Consider the following 15,962-nt stretch of genomic DNA (forward strand, 5'->3'; position numbering starts at 1 on the left):
AATATTCTTCACTGTGCTTTGAGACCAAGTTATTATGTAGTGAGTTTGATGTTTCAAACTCACCTGTTTTATTCTTATAAAATATGACTATTAATGGACTGTATGAGGATCCGTTGATAGTCTGGAAAAATGATATGAATGCGCGCCTTTAATAAAGAGAAGCGCGTGAAGGCGCATTACTCCCTGCGGTGAAGAGAAGATGAAGGCGTCAGTCACGAGCTGCGAAAAGCCGAGAACTCGCATTATAGAGTCGCGTGCGGCGCGCAAGGTGCACAACACCTGACGTCATACACGAAGGACTAACGCGCGCGACAGAAACGAACAATAAAAAAACATGAATTATTAATCGAATGAACCGAGTCCGTGTGTGTGTTATTTACGACGGAGAATAAATCTCTTAAAGTCCGTATTTAATGACTTTCTTTGTAGTTTCACAGCATCAAAATGATGTTTCAAAATGAAACAAGATTTCTTCTTCTTCTTCTTCTTATTATTATTATTATTAACAACAGCAGCAACAACAAGTACAACAACAACAACAACAACAACAATAATAATAATAATAATAATAATAATAATAGTGGTAGTATTAAAAGTAGTAGTTAAACAAAATAAACACCACGTGTATTACCGCACTGATGATGATATTATTATTATTAGCATTATTATTATTATTATGTTGTTGTTGTTGTTGTTTCTTTTAATACTACCACCACTACTACTACTACTAAAAATAATAATAATAATAATTAATAACAACTATAACAACAATAATTTAACTACTACTACTAGTACTACTACTACTAATAATAATAATAACAATAATAATAGTTTAAAATATAAATACCCTGTGTATTACCGCAATGATTATGATGATGATTGTATTATCATTATCATTTTTGTTATGTATTATTATTATTATTATTATTATTATTATTATTATTGTTAATATAATTATATTGTTGTTGATAATAAAATAATAATAATAATAATAATAATAATAATAATAATACTGTTTCAGAATACTGTATTTCAGAAAACATGCTGAAAAATTTGTAAGACGGCAGGACCATTAGGTATAATAGGTAGGTAGAATATGGACATACAAGTATTTTACAAGAAATCTGTGTTTTAATTGATCTGAGGTAGAGTTTTTTTTTGTTTTTGTTTTTTTGCTGTGTGCTGCAAAAAAATAAAAAAGATTATGATTATGATTATGGCGGCTATTTGGTAGATAGGCTACTTATAGCATATATAACTATAGCATATACTTCTACGTCTACTACAAATAATAATAATAATCATAATAATAACAAATATTATTAGTATTATCATTTTATTATTATTATTATTATTATTATTATTATTATTATTATTATTATCAGCAGTAGTAGTAGTGGGATGAACCTGCCTGTTATTGCTGTTGTTGAAAACTGATGAATTGTCGGCTGTGCTATATTTATTATCAGATATTTAGAAAAGATTTATTTTAATATAAGACGAGCCTGCTTGTATGACGTGCTCAGGCTCCGTGTATCCGTGTAACCTAACACTGCTCCTCCTGTGTGCGTGTCAGCCAATCGGACGCGGTCCCTCCTCCCTCTCCATCTATTTAGCATCAGAGACATGGGATAAAGTTTCCATAAAACATTAGGCAAAAACTTCCTACGGGACGAAAAGTGGCGCAAGCCTTCAGTGAGGAAGCTGTAGTGCACGTCAGAGCGAAAGAGTCATACATACACACACACACATACATACACAATCATTTTGAGGTGGAACATCCACACGTTTTTTCAGTCTGTTGTCATCCCGCACGGATTTACTTTCTCACCACGGATCCGCAGGCGGACAGCGTGTTTTCCTCCGTCGTGCCCTTGCATTTCTTTAAACGAGAAATGGAAGAGAGCTCGAGCTCCCCGGTGTCTCCGGTGGACAGTCTCGGGACCAGTGAGGAGGAGCTGGACCGCCAGCAACAACAGCAGCAGCACAGGCGCTTCGCCCGGAAGAGGAGACCGAGTAAGAAGTCGAGTGAGGAGGACAGCTCCGGAGGAAGTCCCGGCTCGACGAAACGGAGCAAGAAGCCGAGCCCGAGCCGCGCGCAGTCCTACGAGGAGCTGCAGAACCAGCGCGTGCTGGCCAACGTGCGCGAGCGCCAAAGGACTCAGTCTCTGAACGAGGCGTTCGCGTCTCTGCGCAAGATCATCCCGACGCTGCCGTCCGACAAGCTGAGCAAGATCCAGACGCTGAAACTGGCGTCGCGCTACATCGACTTCCTCTATCAGGTGCTGCAGAGCGACGAGATGGACAACAAAATGTCCAGCTGCAGCTACGTCGCGCACGAGAGACTGAGTTACGCGTTTTCGGTGTGGCGCATGGAGGGAGCCTGGTCCATGTCCGCCTCGCACTAACGACCAGCAGCACCGCGCGCCGCCGTGCACAATGCCACATGGGTATGTACAGGCATGCAGCATCCACACACACACACACACACACACACGTTAGAATTCCGTTTCACTTTTAAAATTTAAATTTAATTCCTGTCTTAAAATGGAATAAACTTAATTATAAATAATAGAATATTGTAAGCTAACAGCAGCGTCACAGGCAGGGTAAAAAAAAAAATACAATATAGAGATCACATAATAATTAAATTATTATCATCTGCTCTAATAATAATAATAATACGTGTGGTATTATAATGAGCTATTTTTCATTATAACTAGACATCAGAAAGGCTTTGCAGTATTTTAATGCAACCAATAATTCTTTATTAATAATTAAAAAACATGTAACAAGTAAATGTTAATAATGAACGCTCTATAATGCTATTGATAAATCTCAACAAATAAAGCTTTTTCATTCTTTTTTTTATCCCCAGAAAAGTTTAACAAATGTAGGAGGCCAATGTAATCATTTAGAATTTTGAAATACCCATTTCTTATTCTTTAGAAAAATATGAAGGAGAGAGGCACCACAAAAATGCTTCATCTGTTCTGAGTAATGTCTAAATTCTGTAACAAATTCCCAAAATTTTTTTAGCATTTAATAGAGATTCGTTCAAAATGAAGATACAAAAATAATAGAAAAACATGACCGTTGTCCAATAACCGGTGTGTGAACGTACTGTGAGAAGAACTTCACTTAAAAAAGAAATGCACTTAAATAAAGTTAAAGATCTAAAGATTTCTAGTAATTAGTCTAAATTCAGATTTTTCTGTTTGTGGAGAAATGTTTTTTTCAGTTTCGGAATAAAGTTTCAGTTTTAAGTTTAGGTGTGAAAGTTACAATGCATTATAAATCTATCATAAATATTATAATGACTTCTGACCTGAAACACAGACTGCAAAATGTGGGCAAATGAAAAGCCAGGGATATTTTTTTATATTAAGGTATATACATTTAAATAAACATTTTAATAATAATGATACACTAAGTTTCAGAATAAAACAGATTATACAGATGATTAGAAAAAAGAAGCCATAATAAATCACAGCAATAGTTTTAATAATGGTGCTAGGGCAAAATTGTGGAAAAAACAAATCCTTCTTTGGGATGTAGCTTTTGTTATAAGATTAATATATCAGATTGCATCTTTGTTTGATTAAAATAAGAACATAAATGTCAAAGTCAGTCCTGAGCAGTCATGAGAACGATCTCACACACAGTGCACTAGGAGAATCTGTTGTGCGCTTTGTGCTTTACGCCACTCAGAGAGCGGAAGAGAGGGCAGGTGTAGAGGCCCATTTTCCAAACCAATATGACTATATTAAAACACGCTGTTATTTTGCAGTGATGTCATGCCACGGCAGGGCTTGGGCAGCGTGTTGAAAGTGTAAAAGTGTTTTCCTGAAGGCCATGTGCTCCCACTTACAACCAAATCACTTACTCATTAATGACTTCCCATGCTAATATAGTCTACTGTATGAAAACATTACAAGACTTCCTTCTCTATAATATGAATAATATTAAAATAATTTGTTACAATACATAAAAACACAATACATTTGGTTATAATTATGTTTTACATTTTACATTGATATATTTGTATATAAATACCCTATTAACTGCTACTTCATGACATTTATCTCAACCATTTTTGTTTCTCTCCTTCAGACTGTTTACTTCCACTATTTCTGAAGACACCAAAGGATTTATTGAAGAACCCGTGAAGCTTTATGCTATGACCAAATATACAATCTGAGCGATATAATAATGGCTCAAAGTGCTGATGAAGCCCAGAATCAGGGACAGCTCCACTTCACTTCCATGGAGAGGGAGAAAAGCAGAGCATAACTGATATTTAATCATTTCCACAACTTAGCCCTAAATGTCCTTATGGTGATAGTAAATGAAAGCCATCTTCTATCTTTAATGAAACTATATTTCCCCTTGAAATAGAAGAGTTTATATATTATATATATAAAGATGTATATGATTTCTTTTGGTAAAGTATTGTACATAATGCTATCTGTGAGTTTGGTCAGCTTTTAAGGGGACCAATATGATTTAGAGCAATAGCGTCCTGCATGGATCCCTGCCTTTTTTTTTTTTTTTTACATACAAAACGAACAAACAAAAAAAATCCTTTGTTCTATGCAAGAATTTAAATTTCAATCAATGAAATTGTGCTTATTTATTAAAACATATTTTTTGAACAAATAGGTTGATCTGTGGATTATGTAGCATGGAATATATATATTGCAGTGGTTTATTATTGGTTTTTTATTTATTAATTATTATTTTTTTAATCTGTCCATGTTTTCGAGAAAAAAAAAAAACGAAATTATTTCTTACACTCAATAACAAAATGGCAGACAGTAAGCACAAAGCCATGGTCACTGTGTGGAAATTAAAGCTGTTCACTAGGAGAGAAATACAAGCCTGTGTTAAAGTTTTACCTGCCTTAATAGTACAGTATCGTTTAAACTGCTGAAGCTGGAGACCAAATTTCTTAGTTAACGACCAAAACTGAGCCGATCTAAAGATCAGATTTTCTTCCTCAGCCCTGTATAAACGGAAAGCTGCCACACTTGCAAAGCATGAAATTGTTTACAGCTCATTTTGCTCAGATAAAGATCTGCAGAATAAAACAGAGCGATGTGCCATGCGCTGACTGTGGCTGATAAAAGTGTAAATAAATGTTGTGTGTCGTGCAGAACTAATGATCAACCACAGTGAGGAGATGGCTATCTCCTCCATCTATGATTCTGAACATTTACTGTACTTTTCCTTGTCTCTAGTGTAGTACCATCAAGGAGGTTTTTTGTTTTGTTTTGTTTTTCTCCAAGAACATTTTCCAAAATAATTTCAACCAATAATTAAAAGGACTTTAAGACTCTAAAAGATAATTATAAGTACACCCCATGTTACCTAGGTGAAATATGTGTATTACAGGAACAAAAGTCGACAACACTAACACCCCAATGACACACAAAAATAATACTGTTCAGTAGTTTATTTCTAACAGTGTACTGGTAAAGACAATCCATCTTGATTAGATTTGAAGATCTGAAACACTTGTCGTTTTCTTTTCTATATTTTTTTTATTTGTTTCAAGAGATATTCAATAAAAAAAAAGGACTTATGGAATGTAGTTTTCCGTTAAGCGTTTGCATTGTTGGCTCTGAAATCTTCAGTAATTTTGAGGAAGGCGCGGTTCAGACTGGACTTTAGTCCAAAATTATGTGCACCTGCCAAACTCGGCATTGCCGCCACATTCTTTCACTTTACTGGAATGAAGATTCACATCCCCAGCTTGAATTCTTAAATGCAACAAAGAAAATAGCCTTTTTTTTTGCACTTAAAAAGAAAGTACTTTGAGAGCAAACAATGGAATGGTAAATAAGGTCAAAAAGAGGATCCTGTGAGGATCTAGAACACAGTATGTGTGTGTGAATGAGAGAGGGGAAAGAAAGGAGAGAGAGAGAGAGAGAGCTATGTGTAAAAGCCAGTAAAAAGGCATTAGTGGTGTGTATGTGTGCGAGGCCTCCATCGACAGCGGCGATATACAGTCTCATTATCTCAGCTCTCAGATGAGAGGCTCAGTTCCAGCCAAGAGCCTGAGGGCCCCGGGCCACACTTCCAACACTGTGCCAGGCCCAGATGGTTCCCGTAAAAATCAGACGGAAAAAGCAGCAAAAGTTTAATTCGCAGTAAAATGGATAAAGTGAAGGTTTATGCTGTGTGTGAGCCTCAAAATGGAATTTTCTCCGAGTGAGTGTGGGGGGTGGACGCTGGTGTGATACTGTGACTCAGAAGTACCTTGTTACTTTCCTCAGACTCTTTGTACTGCAAACAGTAAATGTACATTATGCTAATCAAGACTTGTCCATAATGTTTTAATAGAAAGTAAAATAAAATTTAAATAAAATAATTTATACAGGTCATTTTTTTTTCAGTTTACTCAGGACCAACAATGACAATAGATCTACGAAAATATAACAAATAAACTCTTGAAGAGTCAGTGTGGGTATCTGCTTAAAGACAGTCCTAACCAGGCTGATATTAATGCCGTATACCAGCCGGGATTCATACTACGTGTCACCGCAATTGCTCAATTGCTCTCAATCTATCCTGAGCGCTTTTACTGTCACAATGTCACATGAACGCCAAAAGAAATCCATGTGCTAGCCAAAACATCTCATGAGATTTCTGCAATGCTACTTAAAACTATTTTCAATAGAATCCAACCTTGCTTGGAAAGTCTCTTGTCAGGTTTTTGGTCTTGAATTATTAGATCCAGGGCAGGGATGAATCTAGTGACCGTCGCTCCACATGTCCCTCTTCCTGTTGTTTGGGGACATTGGTACAGCAGAATTCCAAGGCTAAAAAAGATGCAGTGATAGAATGAGGCTACCGATTATATAAAATACGACGTGCATATATAAATAGCTCTGACTTCTATATTGCAAATGAAACCTGTAATCTCACCACAGGTACTGTATATATGAAGTATCATAGAGCAACTGCTCATTAAATATTACATTACATAGATATGAATATATTCAAGACACTTAAAGAATACTTTTGTGCAAAACTGTTAGATTTTCCCTTTTTATAAATTCCGTAGGACGCTTTGGCTGAGGTATACGAAGCTGAGAATCTTGCGTTGGCATGGTGCAGAATTCGGCTTTAGCATTTTCATGCCTTCTCCAGATACCAGGTGTGCATCCAGACAGAGCTTGCTTATGTTTAAACAGATTTTTTTTCAAACACAAAGAAAATCACTTGCAGTGTCTCAGACCTCAGAATGTCAGAACCATGACAGAGTGATGAGTAAATTATGAGCTAGGAGGGTGTGTGGAGGTCTGGAGACTGTCCAAAGAGCTAGCAGGCCAGAGGTCCTGCGTATAAACCCGGAATGCTGATCTCAGACCTGTTCAGTGTTTCACACCCCTATGAAACCGTTTCAATGACAAAATTTTACCAGATCAGCGCCTCTCACCTTGATCTAGACATGTAGAAAGTGCTGGGTAGTGAGAAGTCTAAAGATGCCAATGAACATAAATTACTAGGTATGACTTAAACACTGTGTGCACATACTCTCATATATAAATAAATAATTAAAATAAAAAACCTGTACCATTGCTTGTCGCTGGGGAGGCGCAGTTACAGTTACGTTTCACCTGTAAATGTTGATATGTTAGAGTGTACCTGTTAAAATGTTTATAGTATATACTTAGACCAAATTTAAAGCTTTAAAGATACACTTTATGCATCTTTATAAGAAACTGCCTACTAAACATACAAAAGATATACCCTTGAGGTTACCAACCCACATCAAGGAAAATTACAGTGTAGTAGGCGTGTTTAAAGAATACTTTATTTTGGGCCCAGCTTTATGTGACCCCCTTAATTTTTTTTGTCTGTGTTGAGTTTGATTGCTTGTAGATACTGTAATGCTCAGTATAATGTCTTAGAAAACATACATTATATCTATATCTCTGTAGAGTTATGGTAGTTCGGACTGTGTCCCTTGATACCCGTGAGAGTCTGGCCGAGTTTTCACCTTTCATTCCATCCTAGGGAGCACCAAGAATTTCTTTACATTTTTTCCCCCACACCAGCATTCCCTCACCACTGCAGGAGAAAATTCTGCAGCCCACAAAAGTGGAATCAAACTGGACAAGAAAATGGGTTAAGAACACGAAAGTGGCCGTAAAGATGGCTGTGAATGCAGGTGGAGGAATGAGCGAGCAGGCCAGCCAAGGGAAATTACATCGCTGCTCAAAAGGCTTTCTAAGGCCACAATGTTTGCTTTTGGCTTTTTTTTTTCTTTTTCTTTACTTTTTTTTTTTTTTTATAGTTTTGCAATATTCCTCAGTCACCTCTGTTCTCTCATTCCCAGCCCTGTTCATACCCGAAGGCTTAAACAGCCCCTCGTAGGACTGCTCAGAGAACTGCAAACTTTAACTGAAGCCGGACTTATAAAACCTCAGGTAGCAAATGATGGATATTACTTTTGAACCATCATCCAAGGCATGTCAGTTTAGGCAGATAGGCTGTAAATGTGTAATGCGAGTGAATGTGTAACTCTGGAACTATAATAAGACAGTCTACTCACAGTGATTTGTAGTAGTTAAATAAACGTGTTGATCCCTCGGCCGCTGCGTGTTGTAACCTGATCTACACAGGCAGAGCGCTCACACTGTGGCACAACTCACACCATCACTTTTCCTTTTATTAGCACTGAGGTCACTCAGGGTCAGAGAGGTCACACTACCAGAGGAGCCGGCTCACGGTGTCACACACAAACGCAAAATTGATGTTGAAGCAGTTACAAGGGACATGTAACATAATTCAGTGCGGTAAGGAATCCCAAAAAAAATAATAATAATTTTCCCCTTTTGAAGAAGAGCTGTGTGTGTTTATTTCGCTTTTTTAAATAAAGTATTGAGCCTTGTTTTTGTAAATCAATTAACTGAATAATACGTAACCACTGATACTGTATATATCAAATATCTTTTACAAATACATAATCAATAGGATACATGCAGTATTGTATTCATGTCTAATGTATAACTTAAGGATTTGGATTTAAAGCAGACACCTTTGGAGTTAATACTTTTTAAGCCTTCAAACTATTTTTACCACTAATTGTAACAAATATTGTATTAAGGCAAATTTAAACACCATATTTAAAACATTAACTCATTTCTGCCAGGAAACTTTTCAATTTCATACTCTCAATTTTCTAAAAATAAAGATTCCCTGAAAAAGCATTTTATTTCATTAAAAAAAATAATGTTTTTAAAATGCTTTTGCTTTAAAGAATCTTAATACTTCTTTATACATTTGTCATCCTGGAATTTCCTTCAGGATCAATAAATAAATTAATAGAGAGAAAGAGAGAGAGAGAGAGAAAGAGAGAAAGAGAGAGAGAGAGAGAGACGTAAGTGAGTAAGTAAATAAATAAATAAATCTGTCTATTTTTATAAAATATTTTTTAAAAATTGGAATATAAATTTCTAGACATTACTTATACACATTTCCCGGTTCTCTTATTTTTAAGAATGAAACAGACTTGCATTGACACAATACATACTGTATCATTTCATTACTCAAGCTTTATCTTTTCTCATTTACAACAAACATGCCTACAGTAGGCTGATGCAGACAGCTGTTTTCTGGGGACTTGAGACAGCTGTTTTCTGAGGATTTCAGTCGCTTGATAGTTCATGATTGGAGTTTCCTACAGTCTACCTGAGCCTCCAATAATGAACTGGACTTCATTTTAACTTAAACACATCTCCTACTGAACTTCCAGTCTCACACAGTATGATGCAGATCAATCCCTGCTATCCGTTCCACCCAAATGAACATTCGTTCCACCCATCAGGAACAATCTTATCATTTTGATTCATACACGTTTACATCTCATACAAACTTAAATAATTCTTTTGATTGTGTAAAGCTGCTTTGTGACGATATCAATTATTAAAAGCTCTTTACAAATAAAATTGAATTGAATAGAATTAAATATTTTACCTTTGTATGTCAAATCATTGTGCTTTGACCCAGAGGAAGAGTGTACTGAATAACACAGCCCCTTAATTGTGGTATCTAACTAATAAAGCACATCTTCACTGGACAAAGAATAGCATAATGCCTTCCTACATCTGAGGTGGACAAATCAGCTCCATAAGCACTTGGGAAAAGGAACTATGGTATTTTGGGTGATGAGATTTCACAGAATATACACAGTCATCTGAAGGAAAGTTTCGCTATCAGTCATGAGGGGTTTTCCTTCTCTCCAGATGAATACGTCAAGGGATAATTTTCAAAACGAATATTTAATCAAAACAAAGCACGACACAGAGTCAGCATTAACATGTCAAGAAGAAATAAAAACAGTTGAATAATAAATTATATAATAGTACACCACAGCTCAGGGATGAATATAGGCGAAGGACTTGCTATATATAATAATATATATATATATATATATATATATATATATAATAATATATATATATATATATAAATATATAAAATAATAATATATATAAATATATAAAATAATAATAATAATGTTCTAATCTATGCTGGAATTGACAAATTTGTTCAAAAATGTTTAAATTTGATGCATTTATACATGAATCAATGTGAAAAGCAGAAAGTCTTCTTCAACTATAATGTGTGAAGCAATAAGAGAGTGTGTTTGTTGTTACGGACAAGGAAGCAGTCCTGAACAGATTACTGCACAGATATGTATTTGCTAATGCTTTCCTGATGTGGAGTCTTTAGGATAAAAACTAAGTCTCTTTTACAAGGTTAGCTACACTTGGGGGTGGTGGTGGTGGGGGTGGTGGTGGTGGGGGGTGTTCATGTAGAGGGGCCTGAAATGAAAATAGCTGTGAGGGGGTTGAGCTTTTTTCTCACTCGCTGTTTCATCTCATACAGCAGGAAGGTGGCGGGTCACCTGTATAATCCTGGCGAGCGCACCAGGCAGAAATTGATGCAGCTTTAATTTGCGTGGGTTTCCACAAAGGTGAACGTGCAGTTAATGTGAAAAATATGGCTGCACCGCCTAAGGGCCACCTTCCTCTGTGTTCGGTATGTGTGTGTGTGTGTGTGTGAGGCTTTCTTCTGAGTATAAAGCCTGCTGAATCTCTTTTAATGCCCACAGACGGAGCAGACAGTGGAAAGCATTGTTTGAAGCCTGAGTGTTTACCGTTCTCTCAGGAGGTGAAGAGCAGACATACTGTGAGCGCTGTGATCATATTTTCACTGTTGTCGTTTTTTTTTTTTCCCGCCGTGGTGCCGTGCCACATTCCAGCAGTGAAGTCTCACCTGAGAGCACGCAGCGATGGGTCAGTAGGCAAATATGCTCTCGCCGTGCCTTTGCAGGCTGGGTGCTGCTTTCTAGACTAAACAGACAGCAAGACAAGCAAACGTAGGCCAGCTTTCCAAACACGCCATCCACGAGGCCGAGGTCTGAGCAAGGCTGGTCAGCGAGTCTACAAGAGCAGCTCCTCTAGCTGCTCTCTGAGAAATGATCCGAATTGCCCGTCTGGAATATCTGAGTATCAGTAAAGCGATGGCGCAGCGTGAAAACCACAACCACCTTGACTTTGATCTGAAAGCCAGATGAAGAATTAAAGTCACTGAACCTTAACTGACAACCTGTAGAGAAAAGATATGTGTTTATTTAAAAGTAGCTTTTGCTCCCATCAGTGTCCGATTTAATAAAGTCGAGATGAAAGAAAGAAAGAAAGAAAAAGAAGAAAAGAAAAAAGAAAGAAAGACAAAAACTCAGACCAACAAACTTTTTTTCTTTATTTGCACTGGAAAATTCTTCATGGTTTAAAAAAAAAAATAATCCAAACTCTATCATCAACAAATAAGGATGTCAACATTGCTGCCAGGGGTGTAACTTGGCTGGATTCAGTAATGATGACTGGGAATAATCAAATAAAATGTACCAATTTAATTCAATCCCAATACAAGAAGCAACATGCGGGGTCCAAGCATTCTTCATATTCACCCTGATAAAGCAGGTGGCAGTATGTACTGTATCTGGTTGATTTGTGATCTCAAAGAGAAGAGTACCTTCATGCTTTGCCTTATATTATTAATATTTTTGGAGAAAATGTTGACAGCAACCCTACGTATCATCATCGACCTTCGTATTTAATCAGCTATGGCTGTGTACAGTAGCTCAGAGGATAAGATCTGTCAAGATCTTTACACGGTGCTGATGACATCACATCTTAAATATCGGTCCGGTTTCATGTTTAGGTACAGTTGAGTTTTAAAATTTGATTTGCGCTATGCTAGAGTATGCCATACCATCTTGAAGATCACGTTTTCAAGAAGATTCAAGGATGGTACAGTACATTGATCCATACCCAAACACAATACAGAGTGTTCACATCATGCAGACCAACCAGACTTTGGGGGATCCGTGCCTGGGTTTATAGTGTGAAAGTACCCTAAGTTGCATCTGCTTCATGATTGCTGGGTAATTGATGTTTTTTTGACCATTTTCAAAAATTGATAGGCAAGCCCAAGGCAAAATTGAGACAAAATGGGATCAGGCCTGCGAGGTGGTCTTTGAAACAAAGTTGGCTTTCGAGAACTACAACCCAGCCTCCCTCACTAGCACATGAACCGTTTCCCATGTCATATCGAGAAAAGTTGGAAGGACTGATCTGTAATTTGGTGCAGAGATGCAACGAGCCTGCACCACCATTCAACACCACAATTAAATACTAGAGCAGTGTATAGAAGGATGCTCTGAAATAAGACACTAATATAGGAGATGCTAATGACAGACTGAGTGGCCTTACTGAAGAGGATGAGCAGAAGAAGGCAAGAACACACAGCATGAGAAAGAAAGAGAGAGAGAGACCACAGACAGGACAGCCATTGTGGTAAAGAAAATAACTGGGATTTCTTCAATGTGTCACCATTCAATTCCTTGTCAAGGATTTAGTGTGGGAACTGAGGCTGCACGGGGCTCTTGATTTAAAAAAAAGAAAAAGAAAAGAAAAAGAAAAGCCAGGCCAGGGGATCTCAAATCAAGTGCAGAGCTGCTCCTGAGTTTATCTAACCCTAAGCTACAGGCCAGGGGTTATGAGGTTAGCCAGCGTGGTCAACAGTCACCTACTGATGAGCTGTTTAGCAATTTCACTGGCCTTAACAGCACCCCGGCTCCTAAACGTCCTGAAATATAAACACATTCCTCAACTTCACGTCTCCTTTGTCCACATTTGTCCTGTCTGAATTCGTGCCTCTAATGACGGCTAAGACAGTAAATATTGTCCCTTGTGTCTCTGTTAGCGGTGCCGTGCTCCTGACATGCTAGGCTCCGTTTTACACATCTCACATTTCAGGATTTATGAACATTTAAACATCTCGAGTTAGACACCCAGACCTACACATTACGCATATTTACAAAAGACAAAAGACTTGATTGTGACCAAAGCAAACAATACAGAATGAGGCACACTGCTGTTTATTTAAAGAAGGCTTCACAGGTCAGCGTGCTTTTTCTGTTTACTGATTCTTTTTATCAGCTGTTCTTTCAACAAGTATCTTCTTATTTAGACAAATTTCTGACCCATGTCTCGCACAAAATTGTTGGCAGTCGTTGGCATTACTCCAGGTCCAGTCCTCCCTGCTACCCTCCACTGGTCTGAAAAAGCAGTGCAGCCTTTTAGATGTTAAGTCTTTTTTTTTTCTTTTTTTTTTTTTTATAAACAAGGAAACTGAATGTTGTTCCTTAGAATTTTAACATCCATTCGGTTTAAAAACATAATCCAATTTTGTAAATTTCATACAAATCATACAAATCATTACCATATAATTCTAATTCTGACCCACAGAAACAATTAAATAAGGTTACAAATGTAATAGAATTTAAATGTGCCTGATTAATGATATGGCTTAACATTCCTTGGTAATGATAAAATGATGGAGTAAAAAAAGAAAGAGAGAGAGAGAGAGAGAGGGGGAGTTATCACCACATGCTGAACAAGCACAGCTGAAGTGTTTAAGAAGCATCTTTGGCTCTTTGCTGAATGGACTCAGTATAATAAAACTGCAGGTGTGCAATCTCTTGTATAAACGCTACCAACCAAAAGTTTGGACACCCTTGCTTATAAAAGCTTCTCTTCATTTGTTATTGTTAAGGAATAATAATGAAGACATGAACACTATGAAATAACAAATATAAAAGCATGCAGTGAGCAGGAAGTGTTAAATACATGAAAACTATTATTAACAGAATCAATATTAAAGCTTCATGCTCCTTTGGCATTTTCTAATAAGCTTCTTCAAGGATCGATTTAGTAGGTTTTATAAAATACAATTTGATTCAGGAAAATTAACACATAATGGCTATTAGGCCGACTATCTGCATCCATCCATCAACTAGACCCCCTATCCTGTGTAAAGTTCTAGGGGGGTGGGGGGGAGGGGCGGTGGAGCCTAGTCCAGGGAACTTGGGACACACCCTGAATGAAGTCGGCACAAGCCCACACTCACAATCATACACTATGTGAAATTTGGAAATTACAATCAACCTATATGCATGCCTTTGGACTGTGAATGCGACGGGCACACTCACACGCACACACACACTAACCTGAGTAAAACCATGGAAACTTCACCCAGAGACAAGATTCCCTGGAGGTATGAGGCGATAGAACATGAACCTTTTTTACCCTTATCCATCAAAACCTTATCATAAATTAAAAAAAATTCAGCAATAGAAAACAATCTATATTAACTTTTACCTAGTAGTGTATATAACCCTAATTTTTAGGTGCCAAAATATAGTGTTGCTATATTTAGGTCCTATAAAACCCTAGTTGGCAGCAGAGTGGTGTAGTGAGTACCGTCTTGGTTCTGTGTGCGTGGAGTTTCCCTGTGCTTGATTGGTTTTCTTACCCTGGTTTCTTACTATAGTCCAAAGATTGTTAACTTAGTGCGTATTCTATTTTTTCAAGCTTGGGACCAGCACTAAGACTGCACTAATAAGTTTGGGGTATTGGCTGGGACCCGGTTCTTTCCCATGGCAATTAAGAAGCCTGAGCCACCAATACCCCAGCTACCTACAGAACCTGTAGAATAAACTGTAAAAAAATAAAAAAATAAAAGTGACACAAAACATTCTTTAAAATTATCCCATAAAGGAACTATTTTGGATTCCTTGATTTTAGGTCAAGCAGCATGGTGACATAGTGGTTATCACTGTAGCATCACATCTCCAGGGTCAGGGATCGATTCCTGTGTGGGTTTCCTCTGGGTACTCCAGTTGCTTCCCACAGTCCAAATGCATGTTATAGGAGCCCCTAATTGCCCACGGTGTGTGTGTGGCCTTGCAGTGGATTGGCACTCTCTCCAGTGTGTACCCAGCCTCGTGCCTATGTTATAGTGCCCAAAGTCTCCTTGGATAAGATCCAGGCCCCTGCATTAGTAAATGAATTACTAAAACCTTAGTTTTCATTTATTTTATAGTTCAAAAATACAACTATGAATTAACAAATAGCAGAACAAATAAATCAACCAAAATAAATTTCACCATAATCAGCTGCTTGTCAGATTTTTAACATTACTGCTAATATCCTCAATACATTCTGCCATACAAAGAAAGTTTGCTCTAAATTAAATGGAATTTTTATTTGATAAAAACTTAGTAACATACTGCATAACATTTGACTATTAGTTTAAAAGTGGAAGGAAAGAGAATAAAAGAGAAAACAGCTTTGGTCCCTCCTATGAAATACCTGAAACTGATCATGAAGGGCCATCAACAGTTAGTTAAAGGTGAGAGGAAAAGTGAGACATACAAGTCAGAGCAACTTCAGAACTGAGATTGAGAAACACCAGGATACATGCAACACCACTTTTTTTTTTTTCCGACCACAGCAACATGGACTGGACCCCATGGGACCCATAGACCTGTGAAAAATATCCACAGTCAGTCCATCTCAAAGGCAATGTGAGACACAAAG

At 37.3% G+C, this 15,962-nt stretch overlaps 1 protein-coding gene across 1 annotated transcript; it reads left to right on the plus strand.

The window, feature by feature from the left end:
- Positions 1 to 1,656: 1,656 nt before the first annotated feature.
- Positions 1,657 to 4,659, plus strand: twist2. The gene is made up of 2 exons (XM_053495945.1): positions 1,657 to 2,450; positions 4,114 to 4,659. The coding sequence occupies exon 1, from the start codon at positions 1,896 to 1,898 to the stop codon at positions 2,406 to 2,408; it is 513 nt and encodes a 170-aa protein (XP_053351920.1). The 5' UTR covers positions 1,657 to 1,895; the 3' UTR covers positions 2,409 to 2,450; positions 4,114 to 4,659.
- Positions 4,660 to 15,962: the final 11,303 nt, after the last annotated feature.

The sequence above is a fragment of the Clarias gariepinus genome, chromosome 5 (assembly GCF_024256425.1).
Source record: "Clarias gariepinus isolate MV-2021 ecotype Netherlands chromosome 5, CGAR_prim_01v2, whole genome shotgun sequence".
Taxonomy (NCBI): Eukaryota; Metazoa; Chordata; class Actinopteri; order Siluriformes; family Clariidae; genus Clarias; species Clarias gariepinus.

What these genes read in the sequence shown, in the direction of transcription:
- twist2 (XM_053495945.1), top strand. Translation starts at nt 1,896, where the DNA reads ATGGAAGAGAGCTCGAGCTCCCCGGTGTCTCCGGTGGACAGTCTCGGG.